General features: G+C 35.7%; 1 protein-coding gene across 3 annotated transcripts in view; it reads left to right on the plus strand.

The window, feature by feature from the left end:
* Positions 1-24,543, plus strand: part of SNTG1 (syntrophin gamma 1) — a 354,767-nt gene that overhangs the window by 289,770 nt on the left and 40,454 nt on the right. For 2 of the 3 annotated variants that reach the window (XM_049817330.1, XM_049817340.1), the window contains exon 13: positions 9,430-9,546. In XM_049817330.1, the coding sequence (XP_049673287.1) occupies positions 9,430-9,546 (117 nt within the window). Of the gene's footprint in view, positions 1-9,429; positions 9,547-14,025; positions 14,098-24,543 lie in introns of all 3 variants that reach the window. The other variant, XM_049817320.1, reaches the window with a different exon arrangement.

Consider the following 24,543-nt stretch of genomic DNA (forward strand, 5'->3'; position numbering starts at 1 on the left):
ATATTTTTGAGATAGATCACAAGATTAGGTTGTGTAACTTTAATAGTACTTAATTACGAGCCAATTTAACGGAGTGATTCAATAGAATTTGTTACAATCAAATTTGCAACTTAGTTAAAGTTTCGAAAATGGCAAGGTTCAACTGAAACTTACAGCAGGGTTGCACACACAGATGAAGGTTAAATCAAATCACGCACGGGCACAGACAGATAAAACAGTTCTGACCCACGCAGACAGACAAGACAGTTCTGAACCAAATCACACAGAGACGGGCGAGATAGCTCCGAACCAAACTGCGAATGCGCATGCACAGTTACAAACCCCCCACACAGAGGTTAACCTACGATTAACATTTACCTCTCATGAGTTTCATGAATTGCTCACTTTTATGTGCCAGCATTCATCAGCGGACGGTCAGTAAACCTCGCAAAATCAGGCCTTTAAGTCCTTGCGAAATCGTCGATGGCCAACCTTTCAATCCCCGTGAGATCTACCCTGAGAGGTGTCCCAGCTGAGGGGGAGTTACTGGGTCACACAGCCCGCTGCAGCCCCGGAGAGCTCAAAAGGTCTCACCTTGGATCGCTGTTTATAGGGTCTTGAGATGGCTGGCTTTGGTCATTATTTTACATTCTGGCCACAATTCCCGCTAGAGTCATTCTGATATACAATGCCGGCAACAGATCGCCCAGGGGATGCCTGGCACCAATACCTCTCTGCACTTGCAACCAAGATAATAGTGCAATGGGAGTTTTTCCCAAAGCATGCACGGCTTATCCTGAGATCTCAGAGTGGCCCCGGGGAGTGCACCACCACAGCTTAAAAGAGAAATCTGTCCCCATTGATGGTTGTAAAGAAATGCTGACTACACCATACCCAACAGTGTCCTCTATCACTTGCCATCATGTTTCTGATTGCAGTAGTCATTCATCTTTGAGGGATTATATACATTACTATTTTTGAATTGTCTCTAATAATCACTTCATTATGTGCATTTCTGTAAATGTGAAACTTGGGTTCAAATCATGGTTTAGCTCATTGTAATAGTATAGTCCTTCCCTTGATGCTGTGAGTTCTTACAAATTAGCAACCTTCCTTGAACCTTTATCAAATTTTTTCAAAATAAAAAAAAATAATTACCTAACCACCAGTTAACCTTTCCTAGACCTTCTTTCTCACAGCAAAATCATGGTGCTGGTAAGGAAGGAAATAAAACCCATGTTACTACTCCTTCTTCTTCAGTCACACTCTATTCATTCAAAACAATTAATTAACAGAACATGGATTATGAAAGCTGAAAACCAGTGGATTTATGCAGAAAACTGATTGATTGTACTGTTGAAAATAAAATTTCACCTCTTGATGACTTTTTCTTCTTTCAGTTACCTGCACTGGCTACTTAAAAAAATAATTATTCAGATTTTTTTTGGAACTTTTATTTATATTTATTATTCTGGAAGTATATAAGCAGTAACTGTGTTCTCTGAGAGCCCTGAGAAAGCCTTAAGAACGCTTTAGACTTGCAGAAGTCTTTTTCTTTTGATAATCAGATAGGACAAGAAATAATTGTTTCTCAGTATAAATAGCAAAAGAGGTTTTCCAAACGTTAATAGCTATTTTCATCAGTTTGTAAGTATTGCCATTTAAATGACTAAGAATGGAAAGTAAAAAATTTGGTTCCCTAATAGTTGTCACCCAGTAGGCATGAATAGCATTATTCCATAGAATTTTGGTGTTGGTTTCATCAGAGGATAAAATATTTAAACATAATATTTTAAGTCTAAACAGGCTTTTGTATACTAAGATATGTATCTGCACTACTAATTCAGTGAATAGTTCAAACTTCAGTCTCACAAAGGTATAAAATACTTCTAAGTCAGATCTTGTGAAGTCATTGTTACCAAAAAAGGGATTTCTGTCAGATATGTTTATTTTGCTGTGCAAGCAGCAACACCAGAGACTTAAAAGACAGCTTTATGTATACAGTGAGTATTTGCAGTTTTATTCTGGCTTTGTGAGCACTTTGAAGTGTAAACATCTAATTCTATAGAGATGTAATTTTAGTGTTATGCAAACTCAAAACATGTATTACTAAAATTAATTTCAAACAATTCTAACTTATTTTCCATCACCTGCATTTTCTGTATACTCAGTCATTTGGGGTTCTTCCACTTTTATCATTACCTTCTCCTTTGGGTGGCACTCAGTAAGCAGAAATTTAGCAGGCTTTCAGGATGTGAGTGGAGCAGCTACATGAGTAGAATGATCTGACAGATACAGCCAGATAGCCTAAATGGCACTAGTCCTGTCCAAGTTCTGCTTACTAGTCCTTTTGCAGAGAAACAGAAAATGGAAATCAAAACGATATCTGGACCCAATCATTGAAATCTAATTGAAAAGTACTTCTGGGGCGAGTTAAGAATAGTAAAAGTTTCTGTAAGTGATTCACGCACACTGGTACCTCAGAAAGAGAAATATGTCAGTTCTTTGTTTGGTGACACCACCAGAAGTCTGAAAGACACTGTCTAGTGACTTGTAATATTCCGATCTTTTTCTTCATTCAGCATGTTTCAGTAGTCTAACCTGAGGTGACAAAGATGAATGTGACACATTGGTCATCAGAAAAGAGAGTCCATGCCCTCCAACTTGATTATCTGAAATATTTTTTTGTTAGACCCATTTATATTTTAGAGCCTCAAAAATATATTACATTTATACTGTGTACATTTAGAAGAGGGAAGAAAAGTCATTAATCAAAAGATAAGTCCTAAACACAGTCAAGCTACTAGGCTTTAGAACAGATGATATTTACTTTCTCGCCACTTGAGTGTTGAGCTTTCTGTATTGCACTGTTATCTGTTTAAATCCTAAAAAATCCCAGAAATTTTATCCTGGATTAAGATTTACAGCCCTCCTTGTGCCTGCTCATAAATTCAGTAGGTGAAAAATGGACAGGCAGGAATTCAAATATGACCATGTATCAAAGATTTTTTTTGCAGTTAAAAACCCAGAATCCTACTGGTTGCAGTTACACAACAAAAGAAGTTGATGGCAGTGTGATATATAATAATTTTTTTAGTCAGGATGTGTGTGACACCTGCTCATTATCAAAGAGTTTGCTGAAAGCTGCTCTGTTGAGAGTCAGAGGAGGTCTGAAGCTTCTCAGGTCAGCTGTAAAATTCCTGGGATGGTAGCAGGACTGAGTCTTCTCAGTGATAAACCTCAGCAGCCAAATGAACCTGCTCAGGGATGTGCTAAATTAATCCGAAGGTGAGTTATGTGGCAGGTAAACAGGAGAAGTCTCTACAGAAGAAAGGAGGCTCATTCAAGTGAGCGAGGCAGATCGCTCTCAATAACACATGACACGTTTTTTCATCATCTAGCTACCATACCTATTAGCCAGGGAAATGCTTAACTCAATCCCATGTAAAATGTACACATCCCTTGTGCAGTTCAGGGCATTTACCATATGCTGGTTAGCTGATGATTTTTATTTTTTTTTAATTACCCATACAGTATCCTGCAAGCCAGGACTAGCATGAGCTATTTTTGTACTGATTCCTTCTAGTAATTTCAGCGCCCCCCCCCCCCCCCCAAATTAATATAGATTGGTATCTAATACTGCAGTTTGCATCCAAATCTATCTTTATAAAAACAGCTGCATAAGGCCTTTCTTGGAAAAAGTCTTAACACAGGAATGCTGTACTTTCTAAATGCTAATCACCTCTATTAAAATGAAAAAATTCAAATTGTAATGAATTTTAAATACATGTAATTGTTCATTGACTTGAATAATTTAAGGAAGGAAAAAAAACCCCAACTTTTAATGTTGACATTTTGACAAAGTCACAGAGCTGCCCAATTAATGTTCAAATTTACTTTGTCTTTAGAAGAATTTGTTTCAATGAACAGATGCTTAGAAATCTTAAATAAGTTAAATGAGTGCTTTGAAATAAACTATAGCTATTAACGTGTAACGTTGGATGAAAAACAGAATTGATGAGACAAAATGTTGCTTTGGATTAGCAGATTATAACAAGAAGATTGTGAGAAACCTGGAAAAGCAAAGTACAGATCTTTACTCATTCAGAAAGCCGTCCTGTATCCACATGTAGCCATCACTTTTCAAATCTGTGAAAGGAGTGAAGGCATGAAGCAGTCAATATAGTCCTGATTTCTAGCAAGATCAGGTAGATCTCATTGGGCAGGTGCTAAGATTTCTTATGGGATCTTGGATGTAATGTAAACTGTAATGCAGGTTTTTCAAACAGTGCTGTTAATGTTAGGCAGATGTCTGCAGAGGTCCAGGCAAGTTTTGTTACCCTAAACAACTGTCTTCACTCTGATTATGATGGTGTATGCTAAGAAGGCATATATACTCTGTTTTCAGTTTTTGATACTAGTTGTCAGTTATCTGGAGTGTAAGACAAAAATAATCTTTCATAACTAAGAAGTATTTTCTGCTTTCTCTGGTACTGTTTATTTTAAGACCCCTAAATATTTCCTTAATGCTTCTGTGATCATTTAAAAAACAGAACAGGGCAAAAGCAAATGGAAAACCTAATACTCAGCATTGGTATAGTAACAAGATGACAATATGAGTTCTTACCCAGAAGGAAATTAAGCTATATGAGACACAATAAATGTGTAATGTTATAATGTCCTATATTAATTTTATAATCTGCATAAAGAAGTAAAATGCTTAGAGATCGATAATCTATTAGTAGGTAGGTGATTCAAAAATATGAACATGATCTCTGTCAGTGGTAGCTCTAAAGCACATAGGATCAACAGGAGGAGATATAACAGAGGAGAACTGAAGGTGGAAACTATTTTGGAAGCAATCATTTTCTGGTTTTATACATTCATCATTTTTCTTATTTCACAGAATCACAGAATGGTTAAGGTCGTAAGGAATCTCTGGAGGTCATCTTGCCCAAAACCCCTGTTCAAGCAAGATCACCTAGAGCAGGTTGCCCAGGACCATGCCTATCCACAATTCAGACCAAAAATAGTTACTTTCTAAGTTTTGAAGTTCAGAAATTAAAGTCATATGGGACATTGCCAAAGTTGTTCCTTTGCTAATAATAATTTCATGGCATAATTTTCTAGAAAATACTGACCATTACTGGTCTTTATTTGTCACAAAACATAATGAAGCAAATAAGCTTTAAATTATTTAAAATCTAATCTGAAACATATGTAAAATAACCTTTCATTGCCATTTGTCTTCTGTTTCTTTGAGATTATTTTTCATATGCAGAGCGCTTTGTTTTAGTGGACTTTGTGAAGAAGACAGAAAATAATTCATAGGAATTAAAAATGTATATATATTTATGGAAAGATTGCCAGGCTTTTCACAAAACTGAAAAATAGGACAGGAGACATTTTGACTATATATACAGTAGAGAAAAAAATTTCAAGCATTCATTCAAAATTGCATAAGATTAGCTCTTCTGTTGACTTGAAAAAAAATTCTTACTCAGCATAAAAATCCTAAGCCTTTTAAATACAGGACTGTTTCTGCCAATGATTGCATTACAATCACACTTTTTGTTCCACTTTAGCATGGTTTTATTTTTTTTCTGCTAACAATTGACTATAATGAATTCTGAGACTATCTTACAGAGAAAACAATATTAAAACCAGGGTAGAGAGCATTATCTGAGTTCCTCATTCCTCATCATTTTTCTCCTGTGTTATCTGACATGTTCATTTGTCTTCTGACTCCATGATTATCCTGTTGCCCTACAGCACTATTTCACATAGTATGAGTATGAATATGAGACTTTCAAGATAAAAAGCTGTCAGTGCATCTGTTCTGATCTTTGAATCGCCTCACTCATTTAATGTCACACACATTTTGTATTTCATTTGGGGGATTTTTTTTGTATTTTTATCTTATTGTTCTTCCTAAAATTTGTGTAGCAACTCTTGACAAGTGTCTCTGAAAGTCAAGGCTATTTAAGTCTTTTTAGCAATATGTTGGACTGATATGAAATATGGCAATTTATGGCAATTTATCTTGCTTGATTAGGATGTCTGTGTGATGTTAGTACATACTAAATGAGGAGATTATGGATTTTTGACTGAAGAAAGTGTCCCGTTTCATTTATCATTTAGATACAGATTTTTTTAAACTGTATAAGATTTAATTCATAAACCATAATAACTTATTGAATCTTTGTTACTGAACCAGCAGCCACTAAGTTAACTAATTTGTGTCACCATTTGATTTTGAAGAATAAGCTGCTTCAGGTAAGTTAGAAACCAGGAATGCAAAAAATTATCTTTTAAGTGGAATGTTATCACAAATAAAATCTGTTTTCCCCACCACCGCCACATTTGTTGATAATGGCCAGCAGTTTATAGGGACCCAAAACACTTTTCTAAGATTAAAAAACGAACCTTGTTTTTAAATTTATAAAGGGGCATGCTATGCACTGTCTACTTGTGATTCACATTTATTTGCATTCGTCATGTGTCTGTGGTTGTAAACATTTATTTTCAGATAGAATCTCATGAAATGCCATATTTTGGGCCAAGTCCACATGTACAGCATTAAGATATGTTCCAAAACTCACAAGTCAAATTTTATATTCATCCATTATTTCAATACTTATATACACATAAACTATTAATTTGGAAAGTTAAGATCCCTTTCCAAATAAATAATTTTCTTGAAGTTGTTCATAGTCAAAGCTTTTTTAGAAGTCGGATTGTTTACCAGTAATGTAAATGTCTCAAGAATGTGACTTTTTCTCATAAGTGAAAAATTTTCAACAGTCTCTTGGCTTCATTATGCAAAAATTACAATATTTTATCTAACTTCACATGTTCAGTGTGTTTAGATTAACTGACCCCACTTTAGGAACACTTAGGTAAAATAGTTATCAAGCATTTGTTCAGTTTTACCCTGTTTTCCAGAATCTAGCCCATGCTATTTTAATCCATACATGTGAATATGCACGTGCACTCACACAACTTTGTAAGTGTTCCTTATTATAATCATACATCCTTTGCATATCAGTTCTTCTGTATGTTTAATAGTAGGTACTTAGTACGAAGGAGAAATACCTTTTTCTTAATAAAACTTTGGTACAGCAGGTTGTCTGAAAAATCAATCTAATTTCTCCTCATGATCTACAGAGGCAAGGGAGAAATATCTGAAGGAGCAATTGCCTTAAATTTCATGGCTGCTTTAGTATTAAGGCAATCAAATGTGAAATATCAATACATCTGCACAGCATGAGTGACTATATCCTGTTATTCTGATGAATAGTAGAAGTAGAAATGAGGAATGTGAAAAAGAAAAACACTAACTGAAAACAGATTACATACAGTGCTACAGTGATATCAGGCAAGATGATATCTTACTGTGTGTCTGATTTTAATGAAACAAATCAAGATAGAATCAAATCAATTCAGCTTAATTAATTTAAAAGCATAGATGTCTCAATTTCTAGAAATTAGAGATCATTCATTCTCCTTCAGTTACAGAGAGGAAAATGTGCCAAACTTCTGCACATAGTAGTACAATTTTTCATGCTAATTGTACTCTTCTGTGTAGCCCCTCTCAGTCACTGAGCTATACAGATTCCTACCAAGTCAGAGGGATGGGGATCCATACTTATCCTGCATTGGATAACATACTTAACAGCAGAAATGAGGGAAATCTGAATAATTATTGAATTGAAATAATTCAAAACTTCTCTTACAGTACCTGTCAGTTGTGGGATTTTTTCTGACTACTTCTTCATTCAGGAATGAACGACATTTCAGAAAATGTGGCTTTTTAGTTATTGCATGACAATATAGTGTTGAGCACTCTGCTTGATTCTTGAGTGTTCTGGTATAGCTCTGTCTTCTTTTTGAGGTTTATAAACTTGTTTAATCACCAAACCAGCAGATACCTAAACACATGTTACTCATTGGACCTGAGAATATATTACAGTATTAGTGTTTGCTATTGGCAAAAGAATTAAATGTTGAGGCTTCATTGTAAGTGTTAGAGGAATGGACCTTCTCGTGTCTCTGTTTATAGCCTATAAAATATCTAATAAACTCTGATGGAGAGTAGTAGTGTAGGTTTCATACATGTGGATTTGAAAGACATTAATTTCCAGTGTGTTACAATACAATCCAACAGAAAAAAAGAACAGAAAATAAAAATGACAGACACACACCCCCATTTATTTTAATGTATATTACATGAAGAACTGTAGATGAAAATCCTCTTCCCAACAGTAATGAAATAAACTTGTGTAAATTGCTTTTTTAAAAGTATGTGACATACAAAATCTCAAAGGATAAAACATGCAGTACATTCATTTTAGGTACATTTATGCCATTGGTAAACTTACTAATTCATTGACTATTAATAAGATTGTAGTTATTTTTCCTAAACTGTTTTCCTTACATTTTCATTACTGACAGAGAATGCTCCATGCCTAGTTAATGTAGAAATCAGTTTCACAAAGAGATATAAAAATATATCTATTCCATTAGCAGCACTGTATGAAATAAGGGTTGATCTATTTCCCATAGCAGTGGTCTACCAGTGCACACTGGAAATTGCATTTTATTACTAATGGCATGGTTATAAATAAAAAGTTGCATGATGTGTCTCCTCCCTGTTCAGATGTTCTCCAGAAGCTGGCATACTGGTGACTCATACTCGGTTACTCTTTAAGGATTTGGTATTAAATTGCTCCAACTTAATAGATGGATAGGTGGGGAATTAGATCCTAAAATGGGTTTGAGTAAGTTCTAGTTCATACATCTATGTCAGAAGATCTGCAAGTAGTGGTGAGAGTTGACAGCATTCTGGTTACTTCCTAGCCATAGGTGAATTCTGTTCAAAATAGTGTCTGAAAACAGTCTGTTAATTTGCTATTCCTAAGCAAGGAGGTAAAAAAATTCCCACATATGGATTTTCGGGGAGGGGGGAAAAGCTTGTCATTATTTGGAAATAAAATTTTGAAGATCATAATTGTGATCTTGTATGTGGAGACTGCGTCTACATTGCAATGTAACAACAGTTACTTGATTTTGTATTCCTGCCTAGTGATTCCTTACACTTCACTTGCATTAAATTTCTCTGATGTGATCTGTCAGCAAATATGTAGAATTACTTCAGGGAGCTTTTAATGAGATAATAGACCTTTAACTTCCACTGAGGATGTGGTTTAGCTTTTTTGTTGTTGCTGGTACAATAAATATTTGTTCTGATGTTTTTGGATTGTCATAACATGCATCCTTTGTACAAGTAAGTGATTGTAAGTGAACTGCCAATACACCATATTGTGTCAGTGGTTCAAGGTTTGTAGCTATGTAAAATTGACAGACATCGGCTTACTTGCATGAAGTGTTTGCAATTCATTTGAAGAAAGTGTCTGAGGAGTTTGTCAACACTATTGATTTTTCTGTCAGATAGTCTACATGGGCTGGACGGAAGAACGGGAACAAGACTCCCTTCAGGATCGAATGTACACACCAAAGTTTCTAGCACTGAGGGGATCTTCCCTGTATAAATTTATAGCACCTCCAGTAAGTATATTTCTCATGATTAGTGGGAATAAATGTTCTTAAATGAAATAATTTCATGTAATATGTACAAAGCTTTCACAATGAGATATCACTCATTGAACTAACAGGATTGCAACTTACAGAACTGAAACGTTCCAGGGTATGTGGTGTCGAAGTGATAGACAATAGCTGTTCATCAGATGACTGGGAATCTAACAAGAATTTCTTTCCCACCACTTAGAAAAATACAAGAGAAATCTATTTGTGCTAAAAGGGGTCTTTTCATTTTCCTTTGGCAGGCAGAACAAGCCTTAAGCAAGATGGTTAGATTTAAACTGAACTATCATTCTAGTCAAACTGCTGAGATTTGGGGAAATATCAAAGCTTTTTGCATGCTGCGGAAATGGCAATGTCTCTGTATTTAGATTTCATCCTGAATGTAATTTTTATGCTGCTTGGGAGCACCAAAAAGAAGGTAGGGAAGCAAATGAAATTGTTTAGGTTAAATATATTAATTGGAATCTGACTGGCAACACCGGGCAAAATTCTAGCAGTTGTCTCATACTCAGGAATTTACTTTCACGCTTTCATGATACATCTAAACTACAGTAAACAGAGATACCCTCTAGCTAACTTTTAAGCCAGTAGCTAGGGAGCCAGTAGCAGTCCCATACTGCCAGCAGGGAGAGTGGTGTGGATTCATTTTTTCTGTTTGTTGGGTAACGTTTCTGACTGCTTCTAAACCCTGTGTTGCCAGATCCAGGCTACAGCTCCTTCCTGCCTGAATCATAGAATCATAGAATGGTTTGGGTTGGAAGGGGCCTTTAAAGGTCGTCAGGTCCAACTCCCCTGCAATGAGCAGGGACATCAACTAGATCAGGTTGCTCAAAGCCCCCTCCAAACTGACCTTGAGTGTTTCCAGGGATGGGGGATCTACCACCTCTCTGGGCAAGCTGTTCCTGATGTAGTTCAAAGACAGCTTGCAAGTCTTTACGTCATTCATCAGTCACTATTCATGTTCATTTAGCAGAGTGTTTAAGAACATGTGAAAGACATGAAGAATGGAAGTAGGCATGAACTGAAAACAGTGTGTTCAATATTGGTACACTAGTTCACTGGTCCGGGAGTTTGGCTCTCCCATGGTTAGTAATGGGAGTTTGGCTTTTGTTGGTAGGTATTTTTCAGGATCAGATTATGCTGCCAAGCACCTTAATTGAAAAGCAGTTCTCCTGGCTTTGGCAGACCTATCCGAGCATTTGCTGCCCATCAAATAAAGCCACCTCCATTCTAGGCACTAGATAGAGGCAGAAACAATGCTGAGAGCCCACATTCAATACAAAAGAGGAAGATTATTCTTTTGTAAGCACTATGCAAGGAACTACAAGCTTCTTTACTGAGGATTCAATCATAAGTTTCCAGGAGTAATACGCTGCTGGTGGGTAAATAGGTAATAGGTGATGATTAATGGCTGTGGGAGGAATATGTTCGTAATATGGCTGCGAACCACAGTGATGTTAGGACAATTTGGCAAGTTACTGCTGTTATGAGACAAGCCACGATAGTTGAAGTCTTTATAGGTCTTGTTCCAGCTGAGCTGCAAGCACAACATGATTTTGTTTTGCCAGTTTTTGCTTCTTATTCTAAAATAGAAAGACAGTTCAAACATAGAGAAAAATATTTTCTCTCCGTGGAGTAGGAGGGAAGCAGAATGACAAACAAGCTTTTTAAAAGACAAACAGAGGAAGAGTTCCTATAAAGCTACTTTAAAAACATGTAATGTATGTAATAATTGAACACTTATATGCCCAGCAAAATTTTCTTCTTATCAGAGACTGCAGTAGGCCTTTTAAAAGCACTTCTAAAATCCTAATTTCTATATACAAACTTTTACACATACAGTTATGTTTGCTATTTTGCAGGTATATGTGTTCATGTCTTCCAGGGATTACAAAAGATTAAGAACAAACTTTCAATGCCACAGTTTCAGAGCTTCTATTTATGAGATGTGTAAAGTGTACCTATGAGAAGAAAAACAGTTTTAATTATGTTTGCAGTGTAAACTCCTTGGATTAAGTTATGCACAGCACAAATATGTGCTGCCAACTTTTTAACCAGAAAATCAAATGAAAGTATTTCCCTGGTCTCTGCCAAAATCTAACACATTAGGGAAGCATGTGTTTAAACAGTGTGTATCAGCAGCCTCTCCCTGCCTCTTTTTTTGATCTTTGATCTGTTTGATCAATATGAGCAATTCTAACATATGTTATTTGCATTTTGAAAGCTTTAAACAAAATTACTTTATCTCTTTTTATGTTATTTCCTGGTACATTTTCTCCTTTAGAGTTATTAAGCATGTCAAGTCTGAAGGGTTTCACTTTCTTACAGTTTATAGTTGGAAATCTCAGAGAGAATGGACTTCAACTGAGAAAGCTGCTACCACCTTTTGTCTTGTTACTCAAGCTTTTAAATTAAAATATTTAAAGTGAACAGGGCAAGAAATTTCTGTGGGTGTCTTAATTCTACAGTTGCTTTTGTTTTGCACACATCATATATAGAAGGAGTTTTGTTTTGACCTGAAAAGAAGTCCCTTTATAAGTACAAACAAAAGCAGAAAACTAGGGGAGAAGGAGGAGCTCTTGATATTTTTCCCCAAAGTATGGAGCCTACAGTAAGCTTTTAAACATAGCTCCAAACGGCTTTGTGCTGCAGCAGCAATAAAAACTACTTTTCCTGATGGGACAATATGACTTCAACTTGTGTGCCTGGTGTTTTGGGCTGAGTGGAGCTGTAGCAAGACTCCTCTCTCTATTTCTCTGTTCATGATGTGAAAGTTAATTTTTTTGTCCACAGTAGAAACAGCAGCTTCCCCCCCCCCCCCTTTCTTCCTTTCCCTGACAAAAGCATTTTAGATGTTGTTCATCACATATCTGAAGAGCTGCTTAAAAATCAGGCATAAAGATTGTATATTTCCAGTATTCCTTTACTTGCTCATTCTATATCAAACAATTTGTTGACTCTCAGTATTTAGTCATTTCCTTCCTTATAAATCTGGTTTAATACCCATACTTCAATAAGATAGTGAAAACTAAGTTTGAGGATGACTGCAAATAAATAAAATTCTAATCGAAGAGGAACTATGACGCTGTATTTTTGAACTTTTCATTCCTGACTGTTACTTCCTCAATGGACTTTCAATTACAGTAGTGTTTATACCTAAAAATTAGTTAGGGGTAAAATTTTCATGTACAGCACCAAAATATTTTTAATAAGGAAGTTTTATACCAAGGCATCAAAAGTCATAGATGCTTCTCAGCCATGTTGTGTCTATAAATTATTGTTTTCTCTTTAGATAAAAGATAAATTAGTCTCATATAATATTTTCTTCATATGCTGTGGATACCGTTATATGATATGTTTTTCAAATAACTTTATATTCTTGAATCTTGAAAACCAAATAAAATTCTGTCTTCATCAGCCTGTTCATCATGCCTAACAATTGTAATGATACAACTGTCTTCCTTTAGAGCTAGGCCACTGTTCAAAACTTCTTACCATTAAGACTTTTTTTTTATATATATATAAACCCTCAATTTTCACTTTATTTTGTGTGTTATTCTGTCTTTTGAAACTATGAATAATTCTCCTCTTTCCTTCTTGCAATTTCCTTGGAAAGTTATTTATAGATTGCTGTGATATTGCCTTGACTCTTCCCTTACCGAATATATTCATCTATCCCTTTCTGTCCTGTTTATGTCTTAACCCTTATCCTCGCATAGTTCTATGGAACTCTTTTATCTATGCAATTTTTTGCGTAAAATAATTGCCTAAAATTAATATTGTTAAAAGCAATTGTCAAACCCTAAGTAAGACAAAGAGGAGGGATAGACTATTCTTCAAATCTTAGTCTTTGAGAATTTAGGACTAGATTAATCTTGGTAAGAAAAAAGAAAAGGTATATTTGCTTCTGTTGTTTCTTGTTATTTTTCCCCCTGGATTTCAAGGCATGTGGGGTAAGTGTCTGGGACATTGCAAGGTTGGAGAATTTGGTTTTATGGATTTGCAAACAATGTAGATGACTGGGAGCAAATTGTGGCATGCAGCTACAAGGAGGGAAGTGGTGAGAAGCATGCCTTCTTATAGTCAAGGCTCTGAGAGAGGAATTCAAGGGCTGTATCCTCTCAGGTTCTTAATGCAACCTCCACCAGTTCCCAGGGGAAGCCTCATCATTCAGCATAGAGCAGCCTGCATGCAAAGACACTGTGTTGTAAGCACAAGGAGACAGGCAGGATGTCTCCTAAGCGCTGCCTGGATGGAACAGTCTGGTCCCTGGTAGTTATTGCTCTGAGACAGTGCTTGGTCTTTCTGTATACATTATACCTGGTATAAATGATTTAGGGATAGATTTTAATTTTTTTTAATAAACTTAATTCTTGAAATAAACAAATATAACTTACTTTCTTTTCCTGTTTGTTTTGTTTGGTTGTGTTTTTTTTTTCCAAGGTCACAACCTGGGATTGGACACGAGCTGAGAAAACATTTTCAGTTTATGAGATAATGTGCAAAATTCTCAAGGTATGATGAGAAAGTATAAAATAAATTACCACTTTGTCAGACCAGCTGACAAGCCAAAGCATAATGCTGCAACTGGAAACTGCACGTGACCACCTTGGCAGAAGGAGATCAATTTTTTTCCCTTTGAAGTCAATATCAGAAGTCCTGGTGTCAGTAGATACAAAGCCAAACTAGAAGGCATGGCAAAATTGTAAATAAACTGATTTTCACTAGGAAACTATTTTATTTCTCCATAATGCTGTATGGGCTTGATAGCTTTTCTTTAACATCACATTTAACCAGTATAACATTTCTTTTTCTAACTGAGAAGCTAAAGAAATAATGATCAATTGGTTGCTTTCAAATATGTTGGTGCAAGTAACAGTGGCTGCAATGTAAGATTTCACTAAGACACAGAGCAGAGTCCTTAAAATCATAGAATCACAGAATGGTTTGGGTTGGAAACGACCTTAAAGATCATCTAGTTCCAACCCCCCTGCCATGAGCAGGGATACCTTCCACTAGACCAGGTTGCTCAAAGCCCCATCCAACCTGACCTGGAACACTTCCAGGGATGGGGCAGCCACAACTTCTCTGGGCAACCTGTTCCAGTGCCTCACCACCCTCACAGTGAAGAACTTCTACCTTACATCTAATCTAATTCTCCCCTCTATCAGTTTAAAGCCCTTACCCCTTATCCTATCACTACACGCCCTTGTAAAAAGTCCCTCTCCGGCTTTCTTGTAGGCCCTTCTTTAGGTACTGGAAGGCTGCTCTAAGGTCTCCCCGGAGCTTTCTCTTCTCCAGGCTGAACAACCCCAACTCTCTCAGCCTGTGTTCACAGGGGAGGTGCTCCAGCCTCCTGATCATCTTCATGGCCTTCCTCTGGATTTGATCCAAGAGGTGCATGTCATTAATATGCAATAGTATTCTGAAAACATTTGTCTTATTTTTTCCAATTTCTTCAGTTTGCCATAACTGTAATAAATGGGAAGAGATAATGAAATATATTTAGAAAGTTAAAGCTATGATTAGCAAATTGGATAGAGACATTATTGTACATTCTATTTATTTTTTAATTCTGGATTCATTCAGAATTAATATATATGGTCTTCTCTCTGTTTTAAAACCAGTGAAAAACAGTTTTCCAGATGCTCAGCATTTCTCAATCTAAAACATGAGGAGAGGAAAAGGAGATGAAAAAGAGATGAAAAAAATTTCTCTCTTTCCACTCATCTGAAGTGCTTTCCTGTGTATCTTGGTTTGGGGTTTTATGTGTCAAAATTACATAAAAGGTAATTTGGTCTTTCTTGAAATTTCATCTAGACAGACAGACTAGTATCAAAAAGAAGTATGAAAGATCATATCTTTAAAAAGTGTTTCCCATTGGGAAGACCTTGTGCTGACATGCATGGTACATTTCCTAGTTTTTGTAGGTCACACAGGTGCACTATACTTTCCTTAGGGAGGCAGATTACAGATGGAACAGCTGAATAAAATTCAGAAACTATTTTCATCAGAGACTTGAAAAAATAAGAAACCAAATTTATAGTCTGAAGAAAACCTCTCTTCTAGCAATCTGGAACAGAAAAGTGAAAGGAGTTCTTTTACTCCTGTGTTGGCTGTGAGGTCTGGAGTCTTTGTCAAGGAGCAGAACATCCCAAATGCAACATGTCCCATCACTGTGGTATGTTCTTTAACTAGCAAGTGTGTGCAGAGTTTGACTCTTTAGTAGTGGTCATGTAGGGAGAGAATTAACAGGAAAAGTTAGTCACTCCGTGAAGACATTGCACTGAGGGCATATTATGAACAATGCTCTTAAAGCACAGTCAGCCTTTGAGAGAGATGAAAAATCTCACTTGTGACATGCACTTTTTTTTTTTTTTTTTTTTCTGGTAACCTCTGATTACTTCAGGCCTTGAGCCTGGAAAACAGTAAACACCAAGGTAGCTCTTCTCTGAGAAGTAAGCCTATTGGAGCCAGGATGACTTTTCCTTGTGACTGATCCCAAAGATTTTATTATACAGTTTGAATAGAAATGTATAGAATCTATGCCATATAGTTTTCTGTAATTTAAAGGTCCTTCTTATTTTCATTTCTTCTATCATTTTCCTGTGTTGATACCCTTCTCATTCACTCATTTTTAGCCATTTTTCTTTTTTCCCCTTCTCCTTTATCCCCTCTTCTTGTATACCAATGCAGAGATTTTTTTTTTTTTTGTCTTTTCAGCCATGTAGCAGAAGTTAGTTAGGAGTCAGTCCACAAAGCAGTAAAACCTAAACCAATGGCTTCCTGGCACTGTTGTGTGGAAGCACAGAAAAGGGTACAAAGATGCTGTTTTTTCTTATTATCCAGCTCTCCAAACAGTCCAGGAAGAGGTTTAAATCCTCATTTCTCAGTCTGTATTAACAGAGGACATGCCAGCAGAGAGGTAATTCCAGTTTAAGTGATATCGGAATATCATTTATGTGTTTACCACGTTATTCATATTCAGTTATTACTTTATTGTCTGTAAAAACGGTCAAGCTTATAAAGTGTTCAAATGTTTCAAATGGGTTCTTTAGCTGAGTAAAACCTGTAAATAGTAAAAAATGGAACTAGAAAAATCATTGCAATGAAATTACAGCTTCTGACACTGGAGCATTAATCTTCACCAATTCTAGTTTTCTGCAGCAGGTACTAGAGGACTTAACCATGGTTTCGCTAAATATAAAAGCAAATAAAAGCAAGCAAAACAGCTTCCCACTACTACTACTACTACTTCGAACCTCTGTAGAGACTCAGGGTTTTGTTCAGCTTTTATGCCAGCATCATAAATGTCTCCATTTTAGCAGTGCATGTTTCTAGACACATTTGTACAAACCTCAAAGATATTACTGAAGCAGTGGCAACTTAAAAAAAGTTACTCTGGTGCTTTGTTATCATCTTCAAACTTCTTCCCTTCTATAGTACCTCACATGCTACTTTCATTATAAGTCTGTTTTCCTTGGAGAATGAGTTGGATGGCAAAAGGACAAGCTAACAGGATTTGAAGCGATTATATTCTCAGAGATTGATAGCATGATAGCTCAGGAAACCTAATGAAATAATGAAGAAAAGAAACGTGGGCTCTTCTACTGTAGTGTTCCGTCTCCTGCATTTCCTGTTCTTCCATGGCAGAGACTGAATTCATGTCATTCTTTTCAGGAAAATTGAGAAGATAGAATTATTCTGTGTTTCTACTTAAGAAGAAGAAGTTTATCTCTCATTGGGCAGAGATAAATCCAGGCAGGTAGTAATGCCTGTTTGCAGGACAGTATCATCACTCAGGGTCTCTTAAGTGGGTTTAGTTCCATATTCTTGGCTAAACTCAAATCGTTCAGTCTGTACATTCACTAGGGCTAAATATCATAGAACATTCCCAGACGGTGGAGTGCCATCATCTATATTCTTAATTTATTTTAGAATGGTCACTACCATGGATTTGGGCCAAATGGACCATCTAGCACTCTCCCAAACAATTCCTGTCGTAGCTTGAGAGTTACCATGGGCAAAGGAGCATTTGTAATGAGCTGTTGCATGTGAGCACCCTGTGTTAGGGGGATAAAGAGTATCATAGAATGGATGTGGTCTGGTCCTTGCCAGCTGGCTGTAGTGTCAAAAACCAGTGCCATACATGATTAATTTGTTAATATAGATACAGCTTTTGTGGCTAATATTCACTTTAAGTAGAAGGACTTGCAAGTGCTCTGTGGTAACCTTTGTATGAATTTGCCCAGAAGTGGGAAGCAGTGCTTTAGAATTAATGTTTCCAAAGCTTATTTCCTTCTATATTGATCAGGCTGTTGGGCATCCTGAGAAGGAGCAGAAGATTCATCATCTGCACGCAGGACTAAGTATGTTGGTCAGGACTGCTGCAACACCTCTGTAGAGCCAGAAAGAATGTGCGTCTTGGGTCATATCTTCTTTGTCAAAGTGAATTGCTATATGCTATCACAACACTTACTCCTCAAAATGTCTCTGCATTACATGGCTTGCTTAGATTGGAATGAGATGTTTCAAAAACTCTTTCCATATTTAGACTTATAATCCTTAGAAACTAGGATGCAACTTTTACCCAAGCATGCTGCTATTTTCTCCTGACGTATGCTGGCAACTTCAATAACTGTCCCTTGTGCCACAGGGACAGGACTTTACTGAATCTATCTGAAAACATTTTTTCTCCTTCTTCCACTCTTTAATTCTGACTAAAATTCTGGTGAACTTCACAAGAGCAGTTTTGATTAGAGAGACTTACTACCTTAAGTTTGTCTTTTTAAATAGAATTGTAATTTTCCTCAGTTAGGGAGATTTCTCTAAGTTTCTTTTCATGACAGAAGCACTACAGTGGAGAATATGAACTGCCAGGTCCTACTGAATACACATTAATATTTCAGTGTTTCAGTATGAGAGAATACTACCACTTCTGCTGACAGTAAAAGTACTAAAACACTGAATAAATATTAATGGCTACACCCAGCAGAGGACTTCACTGATTTAATCATCAGGAAGGGAATATAGTCCAAACATGTTAAATAAAATTCAGAACTCATCTGCCAGCATGGCCAATGTTTTCTTCATAGTTGCCTGCATGTGTGGAGTGTGCTTTCTCCTTTAGCATCCACTCCAAAGGTTCTGATTCTTCCCATGACTGATACAGGAAACTGGGATGCCATTCTCAATTTTTACAGTTCTCTCAGACTCAAGCACCTAAAAGGCAGGATCTTCTGCACCTTAATCAGAGATATCAGAGATTATTATTGTGATTTATAACTAACAAAGAGTTTCGTATTTATAATAGTCCTCTAGTAAATCAGTATTTTATTGTTACTGTATTCTTTTCCCCCCCCCATGAAGGAAAAAAAAGAGGACACTTGCCCTAAGCAAGGCAATAAGTCACTATTCTTAATGTGATTAAGACCTTCTAAATAATCAGGAAGACTGTTAAAATTTGGAACATAAAAGTAAAGTTTAAAAAGCTCTCTTCTGACTGTGTGAAAAACAGTTCTATTGAAATAAATTCAGCAAAGGAGCACTGATCCCCTAATTCAATACTTACAATTTTGGGTAGTAAAAAAGTATAAAAATACCCAAACCCTGACAATTACATTCATATACCACCTAAACAATGGTGGATTATAAAAAAAGGTTCTGTAGAAAGTTTTCAAAATACTATGTAAAAATACATATCTTGTAAGTTTAAAGCCCTTCATTGTCAAGATTTTTGGGTTGAAATAGTAATTTTTGACATGCAAAGTAGGTAAAGCAGGGTAAGTACAAAAATCAAATTTTAATTATATTGGATTAAACTATTCATTGTGAAATACTGTCAAATAGCAGTAGGCTATGTTTGATGTAAAAGGAACATTTATGGGGAGGCAAATAACTGAAGACCTGAGGGGGTAAATATATAAATTGATAAGCATACAAAATAATTTATTAAAAAATCAATAGGTCTGTTGATTATGGGGTGGAAGTACCTTAACAGAGAGAAAATATAAGGCACTGAAGAACTTTTTAAACCTAATAAGAAACAGGTAAAAAGAAAAAGTGAATAGAAATCAAAGTCAAGCAAGTTCAAATTGGGAAGAAGTTAGAAACTGTAAAAGTTCCGATGATTAATCAGTGGAAGTCACTGGTAAGAGAAGTTGATAGCTTTTGAACCACTTTCTTTTTTTACCACCAGTTTTATTCAAACTGGTGCTAGTCATACAAAAACACTAGCATGTGGATGAAAATCTGTGATCCGTGTTAAGCAATTTGTCATGCAAGATAATCTAATGATACCATTTCTGACATTAAAACATATCTATGAGTCATTTTCAACAGAATTGGTAATAGAATTTGCTACAAATAAATATTTCTAATTTATTCTGGAAGAAGCTTATTTCACTCTGTCCTCTATTTTGAGGGGTAAACCCCCATTAACAGCCAACTAATTCCAATTTTAGAATTGGTCAAATCTTCAATACTGCTGAAAAGCAGGTACTTATATCACTAGCTTCAGAAATGGGCAGATGGCCTTGTCCTGTTCAGTACTTCAAAGCTGGTTGAATTGTATATGGGGTTTTGGTAACTCTTATATTTTTGATATGCAGTATTAATGTGTGTGTTTTCAGTGTGTGTGCATGTGTAAGGGTGTATAATTTAACAAGATTTAAGTGTCTTTGATAAATGGGTAAATAACTTAAATATTTAAATACTTTTTCCATATGGGGGGGTAAGAAAAAAGTTTGTTCAACTTTTCAGGTAAATTATGAAGAATAATATAAAAGCTTGCACTTCTCTGCAAGCGAGTTTGCCTTGTTTGCTTGAGTTAATAATGTTCTTCAGCTTCATCCAAGCATCTCCTTTTAATAGTGAGAAAATGCTTTCTATAGTTCAGTCACCTGCCTTCTATCTTCAATGTATCATGCAAAAATATTTGGAGATTTACAATAAAAAGCACACTTTATTCAGCATAAAACAGGAAACATATTCAGGTGTCAGATCAGCTCTGAAATGAAGTGTGAGGATAATTGTGAAAGGCAGTCTGTGCTGGCAATATGTCAGGCTGGTGAATCATTGATGTTTGTAGCTGGTATCCTTCACATCAGTGCAGCTATAATTTTCTTTACTATATTAATCAGGACCATCTTGGTGTCTCCTTCCTGTGCTTCCTTCCTTATTTAGCTGTTGGTGTGTGTAAAATCCTCAAATGTAGTTATGTTAATTTGCCCACTTAAATTTCCTGTGATTTTGTTCTCCATTTCCAATAAGTCAAGTATGGGAAAATGATGATATAAGAAGCATGAGAAACTATTTAACATGTTTTTATATTCAAATAATTTTTTTAAATTAATGCCAATAGACACATAAACATATAAAATGAAGGTACCAAATGTATGTTGAGGTCTATCATTAATATAGTTTGCTCAATCGTTGAGACTTGCATCCTGATGTAATTCCACTAAAGTATGTCACATGTACTCAAAACTGCTTAGGAGGCATAATTAATGAATCCCTTTTATGAATAGGTTAATGCTGCATCCAGAGAAAATTAGATTTTCAGCCAAGGTTTAACCGGGTGCCAGTTCTTGGAAAAAGCGCTAAACTGTTGAGTGTTTCCATTCGAAAAAGTTGAAGTAATTTTCAGTCTTTGGTTTGCCTCCTGTTCTAAATTTAAGAGTATTTAATGTTACCAAAGAAAAGAGGCTTTGTTCCCACTCTAACTAGAATTAGAGTTGTCTTATAGGAAAAATAGTAAAAGTCATAAATGATCTCCATGTCCTCTGGCATTAAGACCATCATTAAGTTGTCTTCAGCTATATGGTAAAGAAAAATTTCTTGGGTGCTAATATCATTTAGTACAGAAATAGAGCTCCTGACGAGGCCATTGAATTTCCATTACTGGATCCTTATAAGCATAAGATGGTGTGTAGCTGCTCCTACATTGCATAGAGATATGGAGTAGATGGCCACACCTCTGGCTCAATCATCCATATTTTCTGTGATGCTGTATGTCATGTCAGCTCATTTATCTTCAACATGTACATAGTGATACAATCCCTAATCTGTGGTATGTTAATTTGGGTAAAATTAGTGGGCCCCGTGTGTTAAAGACATTGATGTTTCTGTAAATGTACAGTATCATGTAAGAGCCTTTTTTGAAAGCAAAGAGGCAGTGTTACTAGGTGCATCACAACTGCCACTGTATAAAGGCTTGTTAACTTTTTATTTGATTCAGAAAAGGAAGGACAAACAATATTTGAAATGGAAAGTCATTAAGTAAGGCTTTTTATGTTTCCCTTTAACTTTAGAGGGGTTTCTTTTATATTTTAAAGAAAAAAAACCTGCCTTTTTTGACATTTTTTATGCAATATTAGGATAGCATAAAAACTGTCACGTTTTGGGGAAAAAATGAGTCAGTTGTGTTGGGCTGGGGCTGCCAATCTCAGAGTCTGATCCTGCTTCCTGGAAGAAATAACAAGATAAACACACAGAGGAAAAGAAAAAGAATAACAGTTACAGAAAATATATGTTTAATGACTCCTGCAACCTCTCTGTTGGTTAAAGGCATCAGCTTTTCCTTCTAAGAAATTGCTTTTTGCTGCTTGTCTAGTTATGAGACTGACAGTGATGTTGCAACATCCTTGAAAGGCAAAGCCAAATTCAACTGTTAACATAAGAAAGAAAGGAATGATGAAAAAGAACAGAAATAAGATGTGAAATATAAATATTGAATGAGGATACTCAGGAAAGACAAGTATATGTCTTACATCTCAGATGTTCAAGATTTACCCAAAGTTTGAGAAGGTTTCCTTTTATTGACTTGGTCTAATCAGGGCATTTCTCAAGGTTGGAGTGATGCATTATTTCAGTATTTTATCTGGTAATATGTTCTGATACCTCATTTTTGGTAGAATTTTGTGTAGAATTTTTCTCTAATTTGTCAATTTTCTTTTATTTTTTGGTCACATTCTTTAATTATTTGAGGTTTTTTCCTGTCTTTCTTTCTATTTCAACAATTAAATTTAACATAAGATGTTGCAGTTTTACTGCATAAAGAATTTAGGTTCTTCTCTTCCTATACACCATGGGGATGGAGCAGGTTCAGAATGAAATCTTCACAATGGTAACAGCCAAATTTTGCCCAGAACATCTAAATTTTTCAGTAGATCTTAACTTGTATTTTTTTTCAAGGGCAGAAAAAGTTTCCTTCCATCCCTGAAGCAGTCACTGCCATTCCAAAGAACAGAGGCTCCAGAGCAGCCTGAAAAGCAGTTTCAGGGGATGCTTCTGCTTGTCTGTTTATTTCTTTGTTCTTAACATGGACAAACCAATTTCATTCCTTTTCCTAATTTATTTCACAGAACTGACTCAGCTGTTTTAACTATAATGTGAAAATAAAAAATATCCTCAGGCAGGCAACTAACACGGAAGAAAACCCAGCCAATTATTTAAATTTGAAAAAGCTGTAAACAAGGGCTCAGAATGAAATGATAGGATCACTTTTTAGCATTGCTATCTATTATCATTACGTTTACTCTTCTGGGATATGTTCTTAAACTTAATTTCCATCAAATAATGGCTCAAAGTTTGGAGAGGTAGAAAACCTTAATAACTCTCCAAAGAGATGATCAGCACATTTTTTAACCTGTGTTTGTAATTACATTAGTCTCTGATTTTTCTTTAGCAGAACATAACGACCAATGCTTCTCTGGAAACTATTAGAATATTTTCTTTCCCCAAAAGATTAGTCTGTTTTATGAAAATTTTGAAAATTTTCCTCATATGGCATTAAAATAAACACATTTCTGAGTGGAGGTCCTTAAGTATTATGGCACTGGCTCAGGAGAAACCTGTGTAGAGACTCTTGCTCTGATACAGATGAGGGTCATTGAGACTGCATCATCTTTTAATCAGGTAGAATAGGAAATTAATTTTCCTGTTCAGGCAGAATAGGAAAGCAATTCCAGCTTACTGCTCTACCTAATAGGTTACAGGGAATAAACATTTCTATTTCTCTCAAGCAATCAGACAGATCTTTCTAATGGAAGTTTAATTGAAACTGAAATTTATCCTGTAATTCTAATTATTTTTCCACTTGAGAAAACATATTTTCATAAAATTTGGACATTGAAAAATATTTCGTCCCATTTTAATTTAGCTGGCATTCTGTGTTTATTTAACTGCATACATATATACACACAGACATGCAATTTCAACATTTTTCTTTTTTTAACATTAAAATTCAGAAGAATGCAAATAAGATGAGATGTGTACAAACACGTGCATGCCTGCATGGGTCATTTTTTTGCTTTATTTCTTGATTATCGAGGATATGTTGGAGAAGCAGTATCTTTTTTTTTCAGTCTGGAGTGAATCTGTTCCCTGCTGCCTGTAAATGCTATTAGAACCATCTCTATAGCAACTAATGGTGATACTCAACAAAAGTGTTCCCAAAGTTTCAGATAAAGAAGTAGATCATTAGAATCCCTTAGAAAGAAGGATGTATGTTTATGTAGATGGAGCTGATAAGTGGAAGGAGACACAAACAGTAAAATAATCAGGGCACTGATGCCAGCAAGAGTAAAAGCATGATGTGATTACTTCTTACAGTCACCTTGGAGTCATTGCACTCTTGAATTGATGGCAGAATGCTTTTTATCTTAAAAGAGTTTAGGTGCTAGGTTTGAATCTTGGTTATGATTGGACAGATTTCTTTTTGCAGGACAGTCTAAATTAGTCAACAAAGAAAGCGGGTTTAGTTTATTTTCTCATCTGTGTATTACTAAGAATTATTATACTTAACATCACAAACATTGATATATACGTCATTTTAACAGCTGAAATTAAATTATCTTAAAAGTCAAGTCTGTTTTGTCTCTTTAGGTACACAACTCTGATTAGGATGGTTTTGAACATCTTACGTGAATTGTTGTTCATGTCAAAAACTGCTAACCAGTA

This window comes from Accipiter gentilis, chromosome 2 (genome assembly GCF_929443795.1).
Source record: "Accipiter gentilis chromosome 2, bAccGen1.1, whole genome shotgun sequence".
Classification (NCBI taxonomy): Eukaryota; Metazoa; Chordata; class Aves; order Accipitriformes; family Accipitridae; genus Astur; species Astur gentilis.